Source organism: Heptranchias perlo, chromosome 19 (assembly GCF_035084215.1).
Source record: "Heptranchias perlo isolate sHepPer1 chromosome 19, sHepPer1.hap1, whole genome shotgun sequence".
NCBI lineage: Eukaryota > Metazoa > Chordata > Chondrichthyes > Hexanchiformes > Hexanchidae > Heptranchias > Heptranchias perlo.
This window is the reverse complement of record NC_090343.1, coordinates 45181546-45201130: the sequence shown is the minus strand read 5'-3', so window position 1 is coordinate 45201130 and position 19585 is coordinate 45181546. Positions and strand designations below refer to the sequence as shown.

The 19585-nt window shown below is 42.8% G+C and overlaps 1 protein-coding gene across 3 annotated transcripts in view; it reads left to right on the top strand.

Moving 5' to 3' along the window:
* Positions 1 to 19585, top strand: part of gnas (GNAS complex locus) — a 282461-nt gene that overhangs the window by 246791 nt on the left and 16085 nt on the right. For all 3 annotated transcript variants that reach the window (XM_068000669.1, XM_068000670.1, XM_068000671.1), the window contains exons 6-8: positions 11112 to 11166; positions 15552 to 15625; positions 19199 to 19257. In XM_068000669.1, the coding sequence (XP_067856770.1) occupies positions 11112 to 11166; positions 15552 to 15625; positions 19199 to 19257 (188 nt within the window). The remainder of the gene's footprint in view (positions 1 to 11111; positions 11167 to 15551; positions 15626 to 19198; positions 19258 to 19585) is intronic.

Sequence of the window (19585 nt, the reverse complement as noted above, 5' to 3'; positions counted from 1 at the left end):
TCATGGATAAGGTTATCTCTGATCACTTCTTTGTAACCCTCTCCACCCATATCGCCCTTCTCTCTCCCAACCCCACTTCCTTCTGTGTCTGCCCTTGGGGGAAAAAAACTTTCCCCCCAAGTCACTTACAACCGCACTTTCAAATTCCCAACCATTCACCACAATATTTCTGCAGCTACCGATCTGCTCAATCACACCCTCACCTCCACCTTTGATGCCCTTGTCCCCATTAAAACCATTACTCCCTCTCGCCCTGGTCGCTCCTCCTGGTACGGCCCTCATCTCTGCTCCCTTAAGTCCAAGGGATGCAAACTTGAACGTTAATGGCTGGAAAACTGGTTTAGCCATTCATTGCCAGATCTGGCTGGACCACATAAAGCACTATCAGGTTCTGCTCTCCTCTGCCAAAACTGCTCACTATTCCAGGATCATCCTGGAATGCAAAGATAACCCCCGGCTTCTCCTCCACAACAAACCATCTTCTTAAATCCCTTTCCCCTGCCTCCTTCACATTCACCTCTAACAACAAATACGAGGAGCTCATGGACTTCTTTGTCACTAAGATTGAGATCATCCATTCAGCTGCTTCTGTCACTTCCTCCCTTCCCATAGCCTACCAAGCGAAATTTCCTCTAAGGTTCTCTCTCCTCTACCCAAGCCCTGAACTCTCATCTATCTCTAGTTTCTCTCCTATCTCCCCTCCGGGCTCATCTTGACTATCAGACCCACCTCCTGCTCCCTCGACCCTGTTCCCACTGAACTGCTGACCATCCATCTTCCCTTCCTGGCCCCCATGTTAACTGATATTGTTAACGGTTCCCTCTCCTCAGATACTGTCCCCTCCCCTTCAAATCTAACTTCATCACCCCCCTCCTCAAAAAAAAAACCTTGAACCCTCTGTCCTTGCAAACTACCGCCCTATCTCCACCCTCCCTTTCCTCTCCAAAATCTTTGAACATGTTGTCTCCTCCCAAATCTGTGCCCATCTTTCCCACAACTCCATGTTTGAATCCCTCCAATCAGGTTTCCGCCTCTGCTACAGTACTGAAATAGCCCTTGACATCCTATTTGACTGTGACCATAGTAGACTATCCCTCCTCATCCTTCTCGATCTGTCTGCAGCCTTTGAAACGGTTGACCACACCATCCTCCTCCAACGCCTCTCCTCCATCACCCAGCTGGGTGGGACTACGCTCGCCTGGTTCCATCCTTATCTATCCAATCGTAGCCAGAGAATCACCTGCAATGGTTTCTAATCCCGCTCCTGCACCGTTACCTCTGGAGTCCACCAGGGATCTATCCTTGGCCCCTTCCCATTTCTCATCTACGTGCTGCCCCTCAGCGACACCATCCGAAAACATGACTTCCGGTTCCACATGTACGCTGATGACACCCAGCTCTCAGTGTCAAATTTTGTTTGATAATGCTCCTGTGAAGCGCTATGGGATGTTTTACTACGTTAAAGGTGCTATATAAATGCAAGTTGTCGTTCTTGTACGGTTGTCTTTATGGACAAAACAACAGCACTTCAGTAATACCCATATTGATGCACCACCAAATGGTAGGACACAGGTTCTTGCCCATCACCCTCGCTCATGTAGAGAACCTTAGCCAATGTGACAGTGGCAAAAGACGTTCTCCTTTAGCGGGAGGACACAAATGATAGATTCTTTCCTAAAACAATTCTCAACATACTAGTTGCAGAACAGCGACAACAAATTCCAGGAAGTACGATGCTTCTTTAAATGAAGAATAGTATGTGGCTGGGCGAACATGTACTTTATTTTTAGAAAGTTTTTTTTAAGTTGCCACATGACATCACAATTGTTTTCTTAACATACAGAAGTATATTTCTGTACCCTGACATGCTGTCATTCAAAGTGATCAGTGCCTTGCAGAATTCTGCATTTTCTTGTCACTAGTTTGGTGCTGCTAAAACTACCTTGGGTATCACAACTGTGGTAGGGCATAAAAGGAACAGTCTGTTAGATGCCTTGTTTCACAGTGTTATAGTGACATCGCAAGTGCAATAATAGTTCACTGCAGGCAACAAATGATCGCTTTACAGTTGTGTTTTCTGATGTGCTATTTTTAGTTATTACAAATGACAACTCTTCAGAATGTCATTTTTTAGGTTTTACCAAGCAATTTAAAAGGTAGTTCAGTGGTATTGCATGTTTAAATGCCTTGCATTTTTTTCTCTTCCATCTCTGGGCTATGTAAATGACCAACCATGAGCCGTGCATTTGTACTATCTTGGGTTGCCAAACCACACCTCTTAGAGAGGGGTGGGAGAGTGGCAGAGTTTGCATGGGTTATTTAAAAAGCATATACATCCTGCCCTCTACTGGACAGTTTGATTTTGCAGCTGTGTTTGAGATTCTGTATTCGACTTGAGGGTTAAGCACGGCAAAAGATTTTATTGCAGGTCAAGAACACTATTTAACATTAAAAAGTTCCGATTGTGGTATGCTCAGTATGATTGCATTATTTAAAGCCACATGATCTATTTGAAAAGTGGTGAGAACGTGGAACTCGCTACCACATGGAGAGGTTGAGGCGAATAGCGTAGATGCATTTAAGGGAATGCCCGATAAGTAAAACATGAGGGAGAAAGGAATAGAAGGATATGTTGATAAGGTGAGATGAAATAAGGTGGGAGGAGGCTGGTGTGGAGCATAAATACCGGCATAGACCTGTTGGGCCAAATGTGCTGTAAAATTCAATGTAAAAAGTTCTTGTTGCAGGTTAGTTTCAGCTGCAATGGATTTATTTGAAGTTCTTTGATAAGATCTGTAATATATATGTAGCATATAGTTTCTTAGTAATCCACGATCAAAAAACCCAAGTACATGATACTGTGTATCCCTCAGGTCTACTGTGACCCATGTGTCTCCTGTGAAACTGTACAAAAAGCCAAACTTTTAGTTTAAGCATGTCATTCAGACTCTGGAGAGTTCGGGCCACAAAAAGCTCCCATGTGTCTTTCACTTCTATTATCCCTTATGAAACTCACTACCAGCCATCTGTTAGTTAGCATTATAACAGATTTAAGTTGGAGCCCAAACACTTGCTGTAAAACAGCTCATGTTTTGTGCTTATTCATCATGGATGCAGATGTTAATCAAGATTGCTGACTGTATGACAGAGTTATGGAGTGTCTAAACGACGGACCATGAACCTTAGCTATATGACCCATGGAGCTGCAGTGACTCATTTTTTATTCATGAGTATGCCACAAGTTTTGCCAGTTTAAATTTCATGGGTACGGTGGTTTGGAAGAATCTGTTCTTAGTAGTGCTTCTATGTTGGTGGGTAACTCTGAAGTTCACCACTGAGGCAACAAACTTCACTCGGCCTGTGAAACGCAAAAAGCCAAACCCGGCCCATAAATGTAATCAACCAACGTAGTAGAGAATGTGGGCAGCAAGGTAGCACAGAGAGGCACTGGATCAGTTTTGTGGGGTATGAAAAGCTTAGAAGTGATTGGTAGGTGCAGTATGAAAATGTAAATCTGTACAGAGATAATGGATGCATTGGTTATGAGTTTCCAGAATTCCCTAGATTCTAGAACGGTCACTGTGGATTGGAAGGTAGTGAATGTATCCTTGCTATCTAAGAAAGGAAGGAGAGAGAAAACGGGAAACTATAGGCCTGTTAGCCTGACATCAGAAATAGGGAAAATGCTGGAATCTATTATTAAGGACTTCGTAACAGGGCACTTAGAAAATCATAGTCTGATTAGGCTGAGTTAGCACGGTTCTATGAAAGGAAAATCGTGTTTGACAAATCTGTTCGTTTTTTGAGGATGTAACTAGCAGATTAGATAAGGGGGAACCAGTGGATGTAGTATATTTGGATTTTCAAAAGGCATTTGATAAGGTACCACATAAGAGGTTATTGCACAAGAATAGGGCTCATGGGATATGGGGTGATATTAGCATGGATGGAGGATTGGTTAACGGACAGAAAACAGAATGTAGGAATAAACAGGTCATTTTCAAGTTGGCAGGTTGTAACTAGTGGAGTGCCGCAGGGATCAGTGCTTGGGCCTCAGCTGTTTACAATATACATCAGTGGTGAGGGGACCGAGTGTAATGTATCCAAGTTTGCTGATGATACATAGCTAGGTGGGAACGTAAGCTGTGAGGAGGACACAAGGGGGCTGCAAAGAGATATAGACAGATTAAGTGGATGGGCGAGAAGTTGGTAGATTGAGTATAATGTGGGGAAATGTGGAATTATCCACATTTAGTAGGAAGGATAGAACAGCAGAATATTTTTTAGAAGGTGAGAGACTAAGAAATGTTGGTAGTCAAAAGGATTTAGGTGTCCCTGTACATGAATCACAAAAAGTTAACAAGCAGGTACAGCAAGCAACTAGGAAGGCAAATGGTATGTTAGCCTTTATTGCAAGGTGATTGGAGTATAAGAGTAAGGAGGTCTTACTGCAATGATATAGGACCCTGGTGAGACCACACCTGGAGTACTGTGCACAGTTTTGGTCTCCTTATCTAATGAAGGATATACTTGCTTTAGAGGGGGTGCAACAAAGGTTCACTAGATTGGACAACCCTCTCATCCCTGGAAGCAGTGAGAAGCGATTGAGTAGAATGGGCCTATATTCTCTGGAGTTTAGAAGAATGAGAGGTGATCTCATTGAAACATGTAAAATTCTTGGAGGGCTTGACAGGGTTGATGCTGAAAGGCTGTTTCCCCTGGCAGGAGAGTCCTGAACTAAGGGTCATAGTCTAGGACCGAGATGAGGGAAAAAAAAAATTCACTCGAAGGGTTGTGAATCTTTGAAATTCTGTACCCCATAGGGTTGTGGGTGCTTAGTCGTTGAGTATATTCAAGACTGAGATTGATAGATTTTTGGACACTAAGGAAATCAAGGGATATGGGATAGGGCGGGAAAGTGGAGTTAAGATGGAAGATCAGCCATGATCATAATGAATGGCGGAGCAGGCTCGAGAGGCCATATGGCCTACTCCTCCTCCTATTTCTTATGTTCTTATATTAACTATTAGAGTTAGGATTTGAGAGAAAGTTTATCCCCTCTGGCATACTTTGCCTCCTCTAATCTCTAGCCCAATCCATCACTACTCCTTGACCTCCTACTCTCCTGTCGCCATCTCAGGCTTGAATCGCCCTTGCTTAAGCTCACAGCTATCCTCTGTGCCTCTCAGCATTTTCTGAATGACCCATCGAGACATGCGTTGCTGTCTGCTTACGAGCAACGATATCAACTGCCTCAAACTCCTGTCTCGTTGACCTTACCACCCGGCACATCCGTTGGGCACTTGACTTCCCATATTACTTCTTCCCAACTTACTAATTTTTAGCTTCTGTCCCCTTCTTCAAATCTCCCTTTACCAAAGTGAACAATTTTACCTGGTTAACTTGGTCAATTCCTTTCATAGTCTTGGAAAACTTTAACTCTAGCTTTTCTCAGAGAGCACAAGGCCAACATCCCGATGCAGGGTTTGTTTGCAGCACTGCTAGTAATTTTGAAAATTGAACAAACATTTCCTTCAAACACAAAGGAAGCATCATTTTTGATGTGAACAGGCTAATAGACTTCGGTACATTCCTGCCCAACCAGGAATCTGACTTCATTCTTTAGGCAGCTTGATCTGACCCAGTAGGCTTATCGCCATGCCTGGAGACATAACATTAGCATTTTCAGGCCATTAGGTCCAACCATTCCTTCCTTTCTTTGATAACTGTTCACCTGCTTGCTCACCAGACCGTTCAATTTCTCTCCAGAGACACATGAACCCATTTATACTGTTATACAGCCTTCCCGGTTAACCCATTTAATAAGTCAATTACCTATTGGAATGCAAACGCTCCATTCAACTTCCCTTCATACCCTCCAACCTCCACCAGCATTGTTAAAAGGACCAGCTGGGTTGAGTGCAGCTGAATTATTTTAAGAAATACATATAGTTGCTATTTAAAAAAGGGTTTTGAAGTGTTTTGTTCTTAATGTGCATTACGTCCCCTCCCCCCACCGCATTCCGGCTGCCTTCTGTGACAATTACTTCCCACACCTGTTTCGGTTCCTTCCTTTCTCTCCCTGTGAAGATGACAACAAGATAAGAATGGCTTGCCAGTTTTGAGTGAGAAGAACAGAGCAGTGCTTCCAAAAAGCACTGAGTGACGCTAAATCAGTGGTGTGAAAAATATTTGGCCTCACCATGAAGCCTTGTGTGTCACATGCAATTAATAACAATACAAAAACACCAAATTCAAGGAATATCCAGCAACATGAAACTTTTAATTACTGAAAAACTTTTAAAAGAAATTCTTACAATCATTGTTAATTAACACACTTCATCTGGGGGAAGGGGGTGGATTTTGTAGTGGTGATTGGAGTGGGTGGGGGGGAGGAGAGGAGAGGAGTGGAAGAAAAGAGATGTAGGACTGGAGGAGGAAACAGAGATAGGGAGGTGCAAGGTCATGAAGGGATTTAAATATTTGAATGTGAATTTTAAATTCGAGGCATTGGGGGGCCAAGTCAATGATGACAGGATGATTGGGTGGGTGGGACGGTGTGGGGTAAGATACAAGCGGCAGAGATCTGCATAAGCCGAAATTTACAGAGTGTGGAGAATGGGAGGCAGCCCAAGAGAACATTAGAATAGTTGAGTCTGGATATGACAGAGACATGGGAGATATTAAGATGGTTGACTAAAAACTTGGTTCAAGAGGTAGGATTTAAGGAACGTCGTAAAAGATTTAGGGAGGGAATTCCAAAGCTTACGGCCTAAATGGCTGAAAGCACGACACCTACCTTGCTTTTGACTCTGAAAACACTCACATCAAGCCAACCCAGCAATTGACTTGTGGGCCCCTTCAATATGTGACCCCGTGAACGGGCACTGCAAGACCGTATGGGGTGCTCTAACCGTTTCTCTGAGGCTAAATATGACATATCCATGGCATTGTCTATTTTACATAATTTGAGTTGCAAGGTTGGTTTAGTGATCCGCATTTCATTCAACGAGAACGGGTGAGGGTGATGTAATTAGAAATAACGTCACTAGTGGAGCCATAGCTTTTTAGCATGCACTGCGAGTGATGTCATTGGGTGGCCCGACAACGACATTGGGCGGCCTGGGGCATGCTCGGTGTTGTCATTGGGCGGCCTGGGGCATGCTCGGTGCTGTCATTGGGCGGCCTGGGGCATGCTCGGTGCTGTCATTGGACGGCCTGGGGCATGCTCGGTGCTGTCATTGGGCAGCCTGGGGCATGCTCGGTGCTGTCATTGGGCGGCCTGGGACATGCTCGGTGCTGTCATTGGGCGGCCTGGGGCATGCTCGGTGCTGTCATTGGGCGGCCTGGGGCATGCTCGGTGCTGTCATTGGGCGGCCTGGGGCATGCTCGGTGCTGTCATTGGGCGGCCTGGGGCATGCTCGGTGCTGTCATTGGGCGGCCTGGGGCATGCTCGGTGCTGTCATTGGGTGGCCTGGGGCATGCTCAGAAGGATGACGTTAGGAGTCGATGGAAAACTGTCGCCAATCACCCTGTCAAACTAAACACTCTGCGAGAGAGCTGTGGTGATTAATGAGGCATTGTGTGTGGGTCGTGGATTGTTTTATTGTTTTCAGGTTGATTGGCTAGAAAGTGGCGGGGGGGGGTGCGGTGCAGTTTACCTTTTACGATGCACAGCACCCCTCCGTGTACTTACAGATTTCGTCCAGTCCAATGATGCCACATGCCACACTGGGCCTTCCAAGAAATCAACTTGCCATTCATGCTCGAGCGTGATCCAGGTCTAAGGCAGGTTGGGGAGTGGGTGCAGAAAAGAGAGAGAACGTATTTCAGGTCTAAGGTGGGAGGGAGCGTGTGATTCAGGTCTGACTGGAGGGGGGGTGGAAGAGGGAAAATGTGATCCAGGTTGGGGAATGAATCACGTTCTTCCTTTTCCCACCCCTCCATTAGACCTGGATCATGTTCTCCCTCGCCCCCCCCCCCCCCCCCCCCTCCTCCTGGCACCTGATCTCCCCACCCCATGCCTGGGGTGTGTCTGTCTGTCTCTCCTCTCCTTTCTTCTCTCTCTTCCCCCACCCCCCTTGTTGGGCTGTTATACTGCCACTAATTTTAAAATAACATCTTTTATGTCACGAAACAGATCTATCACATAACTTACAATGAGCTCAATGTATTTAACTTCACCCTATAAGTGGAAATCCAGCACTGCTAATGTGACATTGTGGAGGCTTTTGGCTGAAACCCTTGTATACTTTATGGAACAGGATTAGCCACCAGTTATGCAAAGGAAAGGGGCCTCATGAACTTGAATAACATTGACTGAAGTAGATCGCACACAGCTACCTGGGTCCAAGCTACACACAGTAGCAATAGGCCACTGCTGAATCCTAGCACTGTTGAATTTTCAGAATTTTAAGTGTGTGCTTGTGCACACACGAGTGTAAGTATGCATGTATTTATGTATGTAATTGTTTACAAATTTCAATTGGTTCAGATTTGCTCTCTTGCTGTTTTCATGGGGAGAATCAAATGCCAGATGTTCGTGGAACATGACTTATACATATACCTTGTGCTAAGTTTGCCTCATTCATTTTCCACTGTATATTTGATCATTTTTATATGATGGAATGTACATATTTTCCAAGATATATTATACAGTTAAGTAGCGTTTGATGTCACATTGTTACCTGTGTAAAACCCAAAATTAGCTCCTGAGCCCTCCATATCTACATGCTTGTTATTTTGCTTGCGATGTCAAGGGTGCCTCTCCTTTAATTTACTGAGAAACAGCTACTGTTTCAGTTTGTGACTAGGATGGTGAGAAACAATAGGTTGTGCTGATGTCACTTGCACGAGAGCACCACGGTCTTAAATGTCGACAGTTACATAAAAATCTGTATTCCAGCCATCACAGAATAGAATCTTACAGCACAGAAGGAGGCCATTCGGCCCATCGTGTCTGTGCCAGCTCTTTTTAAGAGCTATCCAATTAGTCCCACTCCTCTGCTCTTTCCCCATAGCCCTACAAATTTTTACTTTTCAAGTATGTATCCAATTCCCTTTTGCAAGTTACCATCAAATCTGCTTCCACCACCCTTTCAGGCAGTGCATTCCAGATCATAACTACTCGCTGAGTAACAATTCTCCTCATCTTCCTTCTGGTTCTTTTGCCAGTTATCTTAAGAAGTGTCCTCTGGTTACCGACCCTCCTGCCAATGATAACAGTTTCTCCTTATCTACTCTTATCAAGACCCACTCATAATTTTTTAAAACTCTATTAAATCTCCTCTTAACCTTCTCTGCTCTAAGGAGAACAATCCTAGCTTCTCTACTCTCTCCACATAACTGAAGTCCCTCATCCCTGGTTCCATTCTAGTAAATGTACCTTTGATCATAATGCACTGTTTCTATTAATTACAAATAGTTCAGTGGTTCTAATGTTAATTGAAATCCCAAGCTTGACCTTATGTTTGAAATTTGTAAGCAGTTAGCCGGGCTGCTGGCTTGATAATTTTGCCTTTGGAGGAGAAAACTTCATTTGATCAAACAAGGTTTAATTTGCAGAAATGTTAAATTCATTGTGTTTTGTAATATTGTAAAATCTAGTGCATATTACAGCATTCTTTCCGAACAATTGCAGTATAGTGAAGATGGCATCCCAAAGACCAGTGGAATATGAATGAGATAAAATTCATATCCCCCTTTTTATTTTATTGTATGTTATGGTAAAAAATTTTTTTTTTTTAAAGTAAGTTGGATGGGTTTAATGACTTTTGGGGTTTGGTACCTTTGCAGGTGGAGACAGCTTCTGACCCAGATTTAGAATGTTTTGATTCAATAGTCTGGCCAAAACTGTTTTTCAAAGAAAAAATAGTGATTAGGTTGTGGTGCCATCTGATTGAAATATGAAATCAGTTAATAGACATGACCTGAATGGTGTAAACCAGTGATTTTCTAACTTTTTGGGATGGAGGCGTGGGGTGACCTTGCAAATGGTGACAAACTTCCAGGGACTTTTATCTGAATAACTGTCAGCTATCCAAAGGAAAACAATGCTATTGTTGCAGAAAATGTCTTTATTAGTATCACCAACAGAAGTAATTTGTCAGCAAGTTGTCTGATATAGAAATCTGATGACCTCTCAGACTTCTGAGAACCCTTGTACTCCCCCACCCCCAGAGTCCAAGGGCCCCAGTTTCAAAACTTATGATGTAATTCCTACCATCATAGATAATCGTAGATAAGGTGGTAAAGAAGGCATATGGGATACTTGCCTTTATTAGCCGAGGCATAGAATATAAGAGCAAGGAGGTTATGATGGAGCTGTATAAAACACTGGTTAGGCCACAGCTGGAGTACTGTGTGCAGTTCTGGTCGCCACACTACAGGAAGGATGTGATTGCTTTGGATAGGGTGCAGAGGAGATTCACCAGGATGTTACCAGGGCTGGAGCGCTTCAGCTATGAAGAGAGACTGGGAAGATTGGGTTTGTTTTCCTTGGAGCAGAGGAGGCTGAGGGGGGACATGATTGAGGTGTACAAAATTATGAGTGGCACAGATAGGATGGATACTAAGGAGCTTTTTCCCTTCGTTGAGGGTTCTATAACAAGGGGACATAGATTCAAGGTAAAAGGCGGGAGGTTTAGAGGGGATTTGAGAAAGAACTTTTTCACCCAGAGGGTGGTTGGAGTCTGGAACTCACTGCCTGAAAGGGTTGTGGAGGCAGGAACCCTCAACATTCAAGAAGCATTTGGATGAGCACTTGAAATGCCATAGCATACAAGGCTACGGACCAAATGCTGGAATATGGGATTAGAGTAGACTCGGCTTGATGGCCGGCGCGGACACGATGGGCCGAAGGGCCTCTATCCGTGCTGTATGACTCTATGTATAACTCTATGACTATCACAGGGTCCAAGCCTTACTCAAAAGTAATGAGCATGAGGGGAACAGAGCATTACAGTTTGCTTAACTGGAGTTAGCTGTCATGACTTTTTTTAAAATAAGATATTGTCGAATGAATTATTTAAATGTGGGCCTTACCTTCCTTTCCTCCCCCTCACCCAACATTCATGTGTGTTAATAGTGTATTTATTTGTTTTGTCTTACAGCTTTCTAGACAGGATTGACATAGTCAAACAGAATGATTACATACCTCCAGACCAGGTAAGCAAATTTATTTTTCTTCCCCTGCTCTTTTTAAGTCTTCTCTCATAATATGCACCATTCCCTGGCTGAGAGGCAAAGTAGGTGAAATTATTTTGCTCTGTACATGATGTGTTAGCTATTTTTAATTTTGTATTATAAACTTTACTTTTCCATTAAGTTACAGTAAAATTAACTTTGAACATGGTCAGTTCAAATTTTCTATTTTTTGAAATGGTTCAGTTGGAGCAATGACTTTATTAAATTGTTGTGTTGAAGGATCTGAAAAGCAACAAGCAAAAAGCTTTTGGCCGTAGGATTGTCATTTGCTTTCAAACATGACAGCACATAAGCTGCTTTTATACTAGTGTTTAGTTTAGTTTGGATTCCGGGAGACCAGAGCCCGTAAGTCGGCTCCCTGATCATGGAGCCAAGCTTCTAGACCCACAAAAATCTCTGAGACTGCTGCCAGGATAAGTGAGCCAGTTTAGCAGCATAAAGGCTAGAAGCCAAACACTTGGCATCATCACGTCTCCTAGAATCTGAATTAAAACAGCAGCAGTATAAAAACAGCTATGGTCATTCCTCTAACCTTTCAGACATACATTTGATCTGAAAATCAGATTCTGTTGTTGTATAAATTCACAAACTATAAGGAAAAGAATAATACAGATTTTACTTTAGTCCATCTTGACTCTGAATGAACTTCAGCAGAATTTCCATTATAATGTTTGAAGTGACTCCAGTACTGGAGATTCCAGGGGTTTTATATTTTAACCAGTAGTCACTGCCAGAAAATGATTTCATTTTCCCTGCTTATGAATCCCGCTGCAGTGTATTACAAGATGCGGTAACAAGCATTCATTTAATGTGCAAGTTGTACAGTAGGTTAGATGCTGTCTCTTCACCTCAAGTGCCTGAGTTCAAATCCCAGACTAATGGGATTAAACCCTTCTTTCTGCTAGTTGTGGCATAAGGGTCCTACATGAAATGAGTGTGGCCGATCTCAGTTCAGTTCCTACCAGCCATAGACCCACAGTACAAGCCTACCTGTAATTTGGCACTCAATCAAGGGATATGGGGATAGTACAGGATAGTGGAGTTGAGGTAGAAGATCAGCCATGATCTTATTGAATGACGGAGCAGGCTTGAGCGGCCATATGGCCTACTCCTCCTCCTATTTCTTATGTTCTAAATCAGTAATCTCATTCAGAGATTGTGTGGGAAATAGAAAAACATCACACTGGTGTAGTAAAGCGTGCTGTGGTGAAGTTGGATCTCTGCTCTGTACTTGGTGTGTTAGTCACATTGATGACATGGTGCGGAGGTAGCTTTATCTGGCATCTAACTCCCTGATATGGGAGTACCTGATGCTGACGCTGGGTAACAACAACACAAAAGTGTTTTATTTCCAAGCATGAGCGTCCCTCACCTGTTTGACTCATGATTCACAAAAACGTTTTTTTTTATTTAAAGTTCAAATTGCCATTTAGTTAAGTAGATCACATTGTATTTTTAGGTGGTAGTGAGACACATTGGTCAAAATTGAAATAATGCACAACTCCAGTATGCAATTGGTATTGATATTTGTCAATCATTTCCATACATAAAATCATAGAATGTTACAGGGCAGAGGCCGTCCAGCCTATCAGGTCTGCACTCAATATTTTTTCTACATGAACCATCTAATCTAATCCCACACTCCTACCCGCTCCCCATGCCCTCTAATACTCTTTTTCATTCAACTATCTAATTCCCTTCTAGACTTTGCTTAGACAATGAATTCCATGTTCTGACTACCTTCTGTGTAACAAAATATCTTTCTAACCACCCCTTTTTTATTCTTTTTGTGATTGTTAAACTGCTGCCCTTTCATTATTGTTTCACTGACCAGCAGAAACAATCTATTACTATTCACGTATCATGAATTTTCATGATCTTGAAAACCTCTATTAGGTCCCCCCTCAACCTTCTCGGTTCCAGTGAAATAAGCCCGAACTTTTAAAGTCCTTCCTGTGACCCCTCATCACTAGGAATATCCCAGCGAATATACACTGTACCTTTTCAATTGCTTTATATACTTTCTGTAATGGAGTGCCCAAAACTCTGCACAGTACTCCCAACTTCAGCTTAACTATGTTCTTGTACAAATTCTGCATTCCCTCCTTGCTTTTGTATCCTATGCAATTGGTATTGATATTTGTCACTCATTTCCATACATAAAAATCATAGTGTTACAGGGCAGAGGCCATCCAGCCCATCAGGTCTGCACTCAAATGTTTTTTCTACATGAACCACCTAATCTAATCCCTCTCTCCTACTCGCTGCCCATGCAGGTACTCCCATATCAGGGAGTTAGATACAGGATAAAGCTACCCCTAGGTACAAAACCAAGGATAATGTTCCAACCCATTTCATGTACACGAGGAGGCATACACTAGCTGATAAATCCAGCGTGGGAGTCACATGATTTATATGGTGACCCAGGAAACTACAGTAGGCAGGAAACAGTGGAAATATTTTACAATGGATGTGCAGTTGGTTGAACGATAGATCTCAGAGGGTGGTGGTACAGGGATTGTCATCAGCCTGAGAGAATGTTACCAGGTGGGGTCCTACGGGGGTCTATTTTGGGACCTCTTTTGTTCAATATCTTCATAAATGATCCAGAGCCCAGGATCACAAGCATAGTAGCTAAATTTGCAGATAATATAAAGCTAATGAAGGTGGTAGACGCCAAAGTTAAGCTGGATAAGCTGCAGGAGGATTTGAATATACTTGGAAAATGAGCAGACAGGTGGTGGATGAATTCAATGTAGAGAAATGCAAAGTGCTTCGGAAAATAAATCCAGGAAGTGACTATTACTTAACTGGAAAGAAAATGATGTGTATGGAAAATGAGAGAGATTTGGGGGTCCTGATAGACAATAAATTGAAGCAACAATGCTCAGTGACTGAGTAAAGCAAATCAGATGTTGGCATCCATTAAAAGGTTAATATTGTGCTGAAATAGTGAGGGAATCCTCCTGCTCAATAAATCATTGGTGCGACCGCACTTAGAATACTGTGTACGGTTCTAGTCACAGGACAAAAAGAATATTGCAGCTATTGAAAGGATACAGAAGTGAGCAACCAGAATGATTGAAGGGATGGAGGGATTGGATTATGAGGAGTGATTACGTAAATTGGACATGTTCTTACTGGGAAAAGAGAGGGCTGAGAGGTGATATGATTACTGTTTTAGGATTCTAAAGGGACTAGATAATGTGGACCATGACAAGCTGTTTCCTCTTGTCCAGAACAGTAGAACCAAAGGACACTTTCTGCGTTCGAAGGGGGAGTAAATTCAAAACTAATCTGCGGAACCATTATTTCAGTGAGGGAGTGGTAAATCTGTGGAACAGGCTTCCTGGGGCGAGTTTGGAAGCAGATAGTGTTGATTCATTCAAATGAAAAGTAGATAGATTCCTTTCAGAAAATAATATTTTGGGATAGAGTATATGAGTAATTTGAGACAAGATGTGGTAAGTGTAGCATGCTTGGGAGGGACAGGTGACTTTGGACCAGGTTCCCAAAGCTTTCCACCGTTGGGGGGGGTTTTCTCGCTTCATGTCTAGTTCTGTTGTAGACTAATTGATAGAGATTGATTGCAACGATTGGCCAAGAACTCCATTATTATTGTATCATGCGACTACCAAGATGGTAGACGGTGAACTAGGTGGACCTTGGTCTTTTTTCGTCCAGTAATTCTTATGTTCCTATATCTGAAATTTATTAATTGCCCATTGCCTTTTGCAAAAATCAACAGGAGCAGCTTTTTTTCTGAGGAGGTGAATGGGATCTCTAAACCTAAAGCAAATTCCGTGACAGATGCACAGTACAACACTTAACATTGTATAACAGGCACTGGATACCAAAAAAAAATCCTACCCAAAGCAAAAGTTTAAGAAACATCCTTGTTATACTTTGCTGTGTCCCAGTCTCAGATGTTTCTCCCAGTTATGTTTTGCTCTATCCCAATATCAGATCTCTATCCCAGTTATATCTTGCTCTGCTCACTGCTTGATCACTGTCCCACTTGTTTCTTGTTCTGTCTCAATGTCTGATCCCTGTTCCAGTTATGTCAGATCTCTATCCCAATGATTGGTCCTGTCCCAATTATATTTGGCTGTGTCCCAATGCCAAAGAGTGGCCACTTGAGCAAAATACTGGTGAATGGCTGGTAACCATGGACAACAATTTTAAAAAGTAATTAAATTAATTGAGATGCCAATTGGGCATCATGGCTCATGGCATTGATGCATACTCAGATATCTCCGTAACCCAGGGGTCTGTAATATGCAACATGGTAACAACAGACTCTTTGCCTTTCTCATTATGCTGACATTCTTTTTTCCTTTTGGAAGGACCTTCTGCGATGCAGAGTTTTGACATCGGGAATTTTTGAAACCAGGTTTCAAGTTGAAAAAGTAAACTTTCAGTGAGTATACCTTAACTTCTTCTGTGTGTAATAATGACTTGGTGACCCAACATTCATAGGAATGTGACGTTTTGTTTTGATTTGTGAATAATTATGAACGTGTTGAGAGTGCTGCTGGAGTGCATGTGCATTCGCAGTCTCTGCTTTCCGATCGCAGGGCAGTGATGAACAGAGGCTGGAAAGGAAAATTAGTTAGCAGGTCAACCTGAATACCATCGTTTTGCCCACAAGGGGTTGGCACGTGTCTGGGAGCAGGTCAGTTCTTGGGAAGGGTAGATAAATATGATGTAAATGGATCTGTGTCAGTAAAATGGGGTTTAAGAGAAAACATAAGTGAATTAATCACAATACAGCAAATTGTGAATTCTACATTACTGTAAATCCCATTATTCTCCCTTGCAATCACTTTAACTTAATTAACAGCACTGCGTTTTATGATTTTCCCTCTCCCCACCCCGTGCAGTTGTGAATCCCTACTTGATAACTGAGTCCATTCGTTGCAAACAATTAATCAATCCTTCTTTGTTCATTCACCCATTGGGAAGAAAGCTTCAACTCTACTTTCCCAGCTGTGTACCCAAGTCACAGCAAAAGGTATGCAGCATCAAAGGGGTGCAATCATCGCATAATCCCACAAGAGCCAAGGAAAGCGAGTTGTAAGAATCTGATGTAGCCAGCCGTTAACTAGCTTTGTTCTTAATCATTTATTTGTAGCCTCAATCTATGACTGCAAACCTGAAAACATATGGCAAGTGCCTGGCCTGACCTGGCTGTCCCCTACCAGATCTGGCTTGACCACCTCAAGCTATAGTTTTGCTTCTTTTCCATGGTGAAATTTATTTACTACACTAAAATCATTCCAAAGAGCAGGAACAATTCCAAACTCTTCTCCGTTATCACCTCTGACCTGCCTCTGACCTTCCTCCGTCCTTTAGACACTAAAAGCAACTCTACCACTGTGTCCACTGATCACCCTCCACAATGCCCTTGTCCTCAATTTGGACACTAAAAGTAAAGAATTTGTGAATGTCTTCATAGCCGAGAGAGATGGGAGAGGAATTTTCCCAATTATTCCCCCGCCCCCCCGCCGCAAATTAGCCTTGATTTGTTTTTTCGCCTCCCAGTAGACTGCATGGCACCTAGGGAGTAAGGAATCTCTTGACGTGATGCATAATGCATCACAGCTGTATGGGACAGGCTGGATGGACCACCTGATCATTTCCTGTCCAATGTTTTTATATGTTCATGTCCATAACTGCATCTCTCCCTTTTGACGTTTCCCTGCTCAGTCCTCCCTTATGCATTCTTTTTGACTGCACCCCCACCCAACCAGTAATTTATTCCCATCTACACCTATCTTGTCCAGAATCCATGTATTTATCGCATCTAGGCTTGAGTTGCTCACCTAGCCGGATTACACCCTCCATCGCCCCTGTCCTTGCCAAACATCACCAGCTATCTGAAAAGAGGTGAATAAGAGGAAACTTCATAGAGCAATGGTCTTCATGTCTTGCATTGGTACTTTACGTGAATGATGCCATGTATGTCAAGTTGCTGATACTAACAGCTCAAGATTTATCCACCAATGAAGCAAGAGAGACAAACAAGTGTTTTCCAAACCTCAAACAGGACAAACCATAAAATAAGAAATATGTGCAAGTAGGATTGAGCCGTTGGGGCTTCAGTGATCCAATTGCCGGGGCTATGAAGCTGCAGGTTGGGCACTCCTGTCACAGAGGTATATAAGCAAGTAAATCTGGAGCACTACAGTGTTCAAGTAAATCACGACAGTAGGATGAAGGGACAGCTTCAGACTGGAAAAAAGGCAAATAGAAACTGACTAATCAAAGATCCAAAAACTTACACCTGGAAGGCCTGATTAGGTGGGATTGTGGTGTGTGGAGGATGCACATCATTCAAAGAATGAAGACAATCCCACACAGTAGGTAGCCTTGCTTCATCTTTCATTCAACAATCTCCACCCATCATAACAGTCTGGTTCTGTAGAGCAGAACGTAGGATGGGGAGACTTCAGTGGAAGCCAGAAACGCCAACTGGCAAAGAACCTGTGAAAGACATTATCGCATGTAGCAATCAAAGCTGGGCCATAATTCTTGGTCAACCTGGCCACTTTGAGAATTAAGCTCAAATTGTGTACTTTTTATAAGTACTGATTCTAAGCAAATCAATCATGTACTGACATAGCAATTTTACTAAAACAAGTTGAATTGATCTTAAAATGTTATATTTCAGTGGAGATGGGTGTTCTCATCCGTTTAATAAGTCTAACCTCAACATATAAATAAATAACCAGAGTTGGGGGAGAGGGAGGGATTCCTCGTTTTAAAAAAAGAGAACGGCATCATATAGTAATGTTGCTACCCCCCCCCCCCCCCCCCCCAAAAGATTGCAAGTTTTATTCTAGAAGTGTACCTAAGATTTTTTTTTATTATTCATTTACGGGATGTGGGCGTCGCTGGCAAGGCCAGCATTTATTGCCCATCCCTAATTGCCCTTGAGAAGGTGGTGGTGAGCCACCTTCATGAACCTCTGCAGTCCGTGTGGTGAAGGTTCTCCCACAGTCCTGTTAGGTAGGGAGTTCCAGGATTTTGACCCAGCGACGATGAAGGAACGGCGATATATTTCCAAGTCAGGATGGTGTGTGACTTGGAGGGGAACGTGCAGGTGGTGTTGTACCCATGTGCCTGTTGCCCTTGTCCTTCTAGGTGGTAGAGGTCGTGGGTTTGGGAGGTGCTGTCGAAGAAGCCTTGGCGAGTTGCTGCAGTGCATCCTGTGGATGGTACACACTGCAGCCACAGTGCGCTGGTGGTGAAGGGAGTGAATGTTTAGGGTGGTGGATGGGGGTGCCAATCAAGCAGGAAAGAGACACCAGTAGTCATACCATGGTGTTCGAACAAGGAATTTAAATGCACTCAAAAAGGATTTGTGTCAGGTCACATCGAGATGGAGCTTTGTGTTTGAAGAATCAGGATGAGCATACCTATGATAGATAATTAACACTTTTCCTCAATCCTTCAACTATGCACGTACAAATGAATTGTGCCATGATATTTGTCGTTTTGAGCGGTCGGAGCAAGATCATAACATTCCATGTAGTTAAGGAATAATGAGGTACGTTCCACAACTCATTTAGCCAGATACTGTATTGTAATGTTTATTTCATGTTTTGTTAAAAATAGAACTGCGTAGAATGGTGAATGCCTTTGGTTCTGTCCATTTAGAATACAAGCAATTTATTTCCAATATCTACTGGAATTGTTTTAGGAACCCTGACTGACTCTCTAACACCAGAAAATCCAATGTCCCAGGTGAAACAGAACATGGGAATGCTGAGATACTGGGTTTTTAACCTTGCCCGTGAAAATATTGCTGGCATTTGGAATGTAGATGGAGCAAATTTAGCAAGTTCATTTGTTCTTTTGTTTTTTGCTGGCCAACATTGGTTAGACTTTTTTCTGAATGTTAATAGTCTTCAATTTGAGGAAATTGATCTTGCATGAGGTTTAATCTTGAGTTGATCGTAAAATGGGTTCTACCATTTTCCTTTTGCAGCATGTTTGATGTCGGAGGGCAACGAGACGAGCGCAGGAAATGGATTCAGTGTTTCAATGGTAAGAGCTGGAAGTGAAGTATTTTAAGGCAGCATATTTAGGGTATTACACATATGGGAAGATTCTTTGGGAATGTACATCCATCAGCTTGGGGGCAGGAAAATGAGCATCCATCCAAGAAGGAAGAGTGCCTAATTCTCAATATTAATGTCGCTAGTTCCGAGTCTGCCAGCTCACCTAGCTTAGTTGGGTCAGTTTCACCAGACTTCGGTTGGGCTTTTGCCCGGCATACCATTCCATCTTTTTGGAAATGAAAGACTGATGCAGACCTAGCTCATCTTGCTTGAATAACTTCTCAAATCCTAGAGCCAGATTGATGGAGCTTGAA